General features: G+C 42.7%; 1 protein-coding gene across 1 annotated transcript in view; it reads right to left on the bottom strand.

Annotated features, from left to right (window-relative positions):
* Positions 1–135: 135 nt before the first annotated feature.
* LOC122251942 (immunomodulatory peroxidase) overlaps positions 136–6,435 on the bottom strand; it is a 24,255-nt gene continuing 17,955 nt past the window's right edge. The window contains exons 5-13 of the mRNA XM_086542585.1: positions 3,991–4,191; positions 3,655–3,828; positions 2,991–3,203; positions 2,425–2,552; positions 1,981–2,165; positions 1,509–1,752; positions 1,210–1,343; positions 645–814; positions 136–295 (exon numbers count right to left, since the gene is read on the bottom strand). Coding sequence (XP_086398711.1) covers positions 186–295; positions 645–814; positions 1,210–1,343; positions 1,509–1,752; positions 1,981–2,165; positions 2,425–2,552; positions 2,991–3,203; positions 3,655–3,828; positions 3,991–4,191 — 1,559 coding nt within the window. The 3' untranslated portion in view covers positions 136–185. The remainder of the gene's footprint in view (positions 296–644; positions 815–1,209; positions 1,344–1,508; positions 1,753–1,980; positions 2,166–2,424; positions 2,553–2,990; positions 3,204–3,654; positions 3,829–3,990; positions 4,192–6,435) is intronic.

The raw sequence follows: 6,435 nt of genomic DNA, 5'->3' as shown, positions 1-6,435 counted from the left end.
GAGAGAGAGAGAGAGAGAGAAAGAAAGAGAGAGTTAGAGAGACAGAGACAGAGACAGAGAAAGAGAAAGAGAGTAGGAAGAGAGAGCGAAAAGGAGAAAAAAGGGAGATTATCATTTTATGAATCTGTGTGAATATAGACATCAATATACAAGTGGCAGCTAGCAATAATTGACGTGCAAAGAACTTACCCAGGAGCGTTCGCAGAGAAGAAGGGGTTTGGCTGCATGTATTCGAGAATTGTATTATGGCAGATGACGGAAGACAGAGTTATTTCCCTTATGGAAGCGAGTTGCTCTGTCAAAAAAAAAAAAATAATAATAATAAAAATAATGAATAAATAAATAAATAAATAAATAAATAGGATTCAGTGAATAGATTACAAACCCAATTCCACTTCAGCAGAGACTTAATCACTTGATATCAGATTACTAAAAAAAAAATAGTAAACACGAAGATTAGTTTATTAGTACCCGTTTGTTACCATACCTTCAGTGAAAGGCTTGGGTTAATTTCGATTCTCATACCAGAACAAACAATAAATAGGATTCAGTGAATAGATTACAAACCTAATTCCATTTCAGCATAGACTTAGTCACTTGATATCAGCGTACTAAAAAAAAAGTAAACACGAAGATAAGTTTACCTTCAGTGAAAGCCTTGGGTTGACTTCGATTCTCATACCAGAATCTGTCTCCTCTCTTGAGTTTTGCGAACTGGTGGGCGATGATGCACGTGAAGGTAGGTCCGAGTAGGCCGTCCGGCACAGCCTTCTCTCCTAGTCCTGCCGGGAACAGGTCGATCTCGTCCACGTTCCTGTTGAAATTATATATATATGTATATATATATACATACATATGTATGTGTGTATGTGTATGTGTGTGTGTGTCTGTGTGTGTGTCTGTGTGTGTGTGTGTTTGTGTGTGTGTTTGTGTGTGTGTGTGTGTTTGTGTATGTGTATGCGTATGTGTGTGTGTGTGTGTTTGTGTGTGTAAGTTAATGTTTAAAAGAAAAAGAAAACAAAAAAACAGTTGTGAAGTTAGTGTTGTCAAAGACGAGGGTCGTGAACTATGGACAGATAAATACAGTACCTCGGAACTCGAAATATGAATACCAACTGGAAACAAAGAAAAAAAGAAAAGAAAAAAAAAGAAGGCCAGAAATAAACAATAAGTGACTGAGGGAAAAATAGAGAAGCAACGAGCACTAACGGGTAGAGATTCTCAAAGCCCTCGACGACCGACGGAGACATAATCTGGATCAGATCGGCGAAGGAGCTAACGGGCGGGAGACCACAGGCCCTCCTCCATTCCGTGTACGGGGGGAGTCCGTGGTCACGCCCCCGCTGTGTGTATGAAGAGAGAGAAACTTAGATTGTGATGATGTTTTTCGTCAATGGCGTTTAAAGGGCTATTATCTGGATTATATTGCGATAGTTGCTTATAAAAGAGTATGAATATATCAATAACTATTCTGAACTTGACTAAAACTTGGAGAAGCATTTGATCACTTGTATATTGAGTGCCATCAGATCCATCCCAACTGGGTCGTTATGGCCCTTGAAGAGGTTGTTGGTGAGGGAGGGAACGAGGTAGGCGTCAGCTGGCTGGGCGTTCATGGTGGCCAGACCTTCCAGCAGCGCAGAGGGCCTGGATTCACCGTGGAACAGAGGCTCCGGGTTGAAGAAGTTGCCGACGAGAGGGACGGCTTTCCCTTCCCCCTGCAACATGTCGTCTACGAGAGTGTGGCCGAACCTGTTGTCGGAAGAGACACAGAGGTTCCAAGATAGCATAATGTTTTATGAAAAGTTTCACTTTCGTTCTTTCATTTTCTTAATACTTGTCTAGACCATGACTTAATTCCGCCATGCTTACCATTCTTTGGGGACAGATATACGTCTAAAGCCTGCAAATACGCCTGTAACTCTTTTAATTAATCTGTATCGTTGAATTTGAAGACCTCCATCAAGAGAGGGAGCTCACCTGTAAGCAGCTGTACCAAAGGCATTGATAACAGAGGCGTCTTCAGAAGCATTGTAGGTGTCGCTGTGCCCCGAGGTCAGAGGGTAAAGGTCAAACTCCTTCATCATATTGTTTCCTAAGATGATGGGAAGGAAGTCTCGGTACGTGATTTGCTGGATGAGAGCCGAGACGATCCGCCTCGTTTCCTGAAAGATGCAACAAATACATAAAAAAAAAAACACTGAATAAAGAAAGGTTGTTTGATAATCACCCAGACGAGAGCAAATACAAGAAATTGATCATTTAGTGTTGTTTGTGCAACTGTGTAAGTAATTCACTTGTATTATTTTTCTTTTCTTTTTTGATTATTATATTCACTAATATTTGATATTCAGTGCGATTCAAAAGCAAGCAAAGAGCAAATTCATGCACAGTAATGTCGCAAAAGCTAATATTGCACGGTACCTCATAGAGAGTGTCATCATCCCAATGGGGATTAACTAAAGACAGCTGAGCCGCAACTGCATTGTGTTCCCGAACCCAGAGCGTGTGCATAGAGGCCAGGGCGGGCTGCTCGTTCGATCGTAGATCTCCTGAAGAGAAAGATTTGGAGTTTTTGAGTGTTTTAATGTCACCCGAGTTCGCTTTGGAAACACAAGCGAACATGCACGTAACTTCTGAGAGGGTGCATGTGTGTGTGTGTGTATATATATATATATATATATATATATATATATATATATGAGCGCACGCGCACACAAACACAAATATATATGTGTGTATGCGTTTACATGTGTATAGTGGTGTATACACAACACACACACACGCGCACACAAACACAAACGTATGCTTTTACATACATATAGATACATATATATATATATATATATATGCATATGTATTTTCCTTTTGTGAACTAGGTGAGCAACGGATCTGAAAACCCAACATCCCTTTCAACAACTCTCTAGCTTCGAGTATCACAAAGCATCGTAGAACCAACCTATTTCGAAAAGCAAAGGAAATGAACCGACCTGCCTTGAAGCAATGCCCACCGGAAGCGCCGCCCTCACCGCCCTCACACTCGACGAAGGGCATGAGGTGGCCGCGCCCGGGAGCAGGGCTGTTGGTCCAGTTGAGGCGGCCTCCGACGTGGGCTCGCAGTTCCTCGGCCACTCGATCCAAGGACCCGTAGACCGAGGAGCCATCCAGGTAGGCCGTGATCTGGTTCAGCTGTTCCCTCGGCCCTGGAACGGTAGGCAGAGAGATAGAGAAGTGTTTGTTTTTTGGGGAGAATTTGTACTGGAAGGTTCCTCGTATTGTTTTATGTGCGATGGATAGAGAGAGATCGTATTATGGTTAGTACTGTGAGGTTCTTTGTTTTGGTTAATGGATGCTCGCAAAGGGCATTCTTTTACTCTATCGCCCCGAAATGTGTCCTAAAATTGTGCATATTTTGCATGATTATGCAACCTATGGAACCCATGCATATGTATGTTTGTTTGATAGGGCTAGTTCAGAGATTTCCAACGAGCCGTAGAACGCCTTTATGCCTCTATATCTCATCCTTAAAAAAGGTAAAAGCACTAGTGACAAATAGAACCCAAAACAGATGATCCTTCTTGAAATAAGGACCCGAATTGCACCGTGAGAGACCTGTCCTACATGTAGAGTTTCCTTTAAACTTCGAGACCTTACCGAGGACGCAGCCTTGGTTGGCTATGAGCGACCGGACGAACTTCATGCAGGCTCTCCCGAACTTTCTGTGAAGAGGATCCTCGAGGACGTCGATGGGCTGACAGTCTGACACTCCGTCAGCATAGGGGAAGTCTTGGCCTGATTCGCAGCATTCAACGGGCTCGGTCAGTTCACCTAAAAGAATACAGCTTTCTTGAATCTAAAGTGTTGTCCCGTTTTATAAACATCCTGCATCATCTACTGCAGGAGGGAGGACAGAACTTCGTCGGATTTCTATTCCAGAGTGGCACACGTATCAAAACACGAAAGAGCTTCTTCGCGCCGTACAGAACCTACCATCTTTTCCCGATTCGGCCAGCGCTGATTCGGGAGTGTGGACGATGTCGTGGTCGGTGAACTGGCCCCACTGCATGACCATGAGGGTGATGAGGCCGCGCTGGGGACGCTGCTCGGTCTTCTGCAGCATGACGCTCACGGTCCTGGGAGAAGGGAGCTCCCCGCCTAAAATGCGATCGCTGCCCCGCATGGAATCGACACCTGGAAGGTCAAGCGGAAGGTAAAGCTTCGGATTCACGCTAGAGAGTCGAACGTTGAGAAAAAAAGGTATTTAAATGAGGCTGAATAACGTCGCAGTGCAAAAGGTATATTATATCGAAGTAAATAGATATGTATATATGTATTTCTAATGGCGACTTTATATAGTAAGAAATACACGCATATCTGTTGAAGACATAAAGCGAAACGCGTCAAGTTGTTTAGTGTCATTCACACTTTCACCTTTTTTTGTCGTTATACGATTTATCACAAAATATAATTCAGAAGTTAACGTTTGAGAAGGAAATGGTAGGGTTGATAATCTTAAATCTAGCTAGATATTTATCCTCACTTTATGCCTATAAGTGTAAGTTTCGAGAGAAATGTGAAGTCACATATGCAAGTGTATATATTTAACTAGAATAGTGATGTCAACGCTGGAGTAAGAAATAACCCTAGGAAGTCAGAGGATCTATTTCTCTAACCCGTGGATTGCCAGTGGTGTATGTGCAGTGTTCGGAATCTGCAGTTAAAAGTACTTTTTTGTGATCAGAAACAAGGCATATTGCTGTTTACGAACTGTTTGATATTTTAATTGGGTTCAGCTAATTATATATTATGAAGGGAACCATCCAAAACAGGTTGACTATGGCAAGCTCTAAGAATATCAGTGCGATTTTTTTTTTCACTAAAATCACCAAATCTGTGTTTTTTTTTGCGATTACATCTTTTCTTTTTCTTCTTCAAATCTGCCACACTGGTTATGACACATCATTAAACATTAACGCAATTATCTTTATCTTCCCCTCGTCTTCTATTTGTTTTGATTTTATCTTTTTTTTCCATTTTTCCGTCTTTTCTCCCTTATCACCAGCCCCCGCCCCCTCTCACCTTCTCCCATCCTCTCCTCTCCCTTCCATCGTCCTTCTTTCATCTATCCTTGTTATTCTTTCTCGTATTTCGTTTCCCTTTAACCCCATCCCCCCATCGCCTTCACACACCCCTACCCCCCTAAATTACACTCACACACTCCGCCCACACAAGCATCGTGAGCTATTAGCTCCTCCCATTACCAAAACCCACCCATTATAACCTATCTTACCCCAAAACCCATCCACCCATTCTCGCCTATCCCCAAAACCCACTTACCTACCCCTTCCCACCTTATCCCCAGCCCCGAAACCCATCCACCCATCACTTCTCACTCCTTCCTACTCCTTTCCACCCACCGCTTCCTACTCTTTCCCATCCACCGCTTCCCACTCCTTCTTACTCCTTCCCACCCATCGCTTCCCACTCCTTCCCACTCCTTTTCACCCAACGCTTCCCACTCCTTTCTACTCCTTCCCACTCCTTCCCACCCACCGCTTCTCACTCCTTCTTACTCCTTCCTACTCCTTCCCACTCCTTTCCACCCACCGCTTCCCACTCCTTTCCACCCACCCACTCCATCGCACCCACCCCTCCCACTCCTTTCCACCCACTCCCCCCCCCACCACCACTCCCACCCTACTCTACCTCTGAGATAATCACAGGCATCTTAATCACCACATCTCATGACATCATACCCAAGGTATTTTTACTCCACTCAAGGTCATACCCAGCCCACAGTCACAACAGAGGCATTATTGGGGGGGGGGGGGGGGATTTGGGCATAATGGGTAACAGAGGCATAGTTTCCATTTGTTGTTTTTTTATTTTGTTGTTGTCACTGGTGTTGTTGTTTATATTGTTTTTGTTGGTGGTAGTGTTGATGGTGTTGTTATTATTGTTGTTGTTGTTATTGGTAGTGAAGACCTTGCATACTTCATTTGTCATTGCAGGACACGGATATCTGATGGTGATTTTTACACTGAGCGAAAGAATATGGTGTTCATATCGTTCGCGACAAGTAGAAGAGGAAAAAAAAGATGAAAAGAAAAAAAAAGAAAGAAAGAGAGAAAGAGAATATATATATATATTATATATATATATATATGTGTGTGTGTGTGTGTGTGTGTCTGTGTATATATATATATATATATATATATATATATATATATATATATATATATATATAATTTCCTTTCATTCTCTCTTGCTCGCTCTCTCTCTCTCTCTCTATCTATCTATCTATCTATCTATCTATCTATCTATCTATCTTTCTCTCTCTTTCATTCTTTATCTCTCTCTTTCATTCTCTCTCTCTCTCTCTCTCTCTCTCTCTCTCTCTCTCTCTCTCTCTCTCTCTCTCTCTCTCTCTCTCTC

This window comes from Penaeus japonicus, unplaced genomic scaffold, assembly GCF_977035675.1.
Source record: "Penaeus japonicus unplaced genomic scaffold, GWHDUDI00000001_assembly GWHDUDI00000012, whole genome shotgun sequence".
In the NCBI taxonomy this organism is placed as follows: Eukaryota; Metazoa; Arthropoda; class Malacostraca; order Decapoda; family Penaeidae; genus Penaeus; species Penaeus japonicus.
Note: the sequence above shows the minus strand (reverse complement) of the source record. Positions and strands in the feature narration are given on the sequence as shown.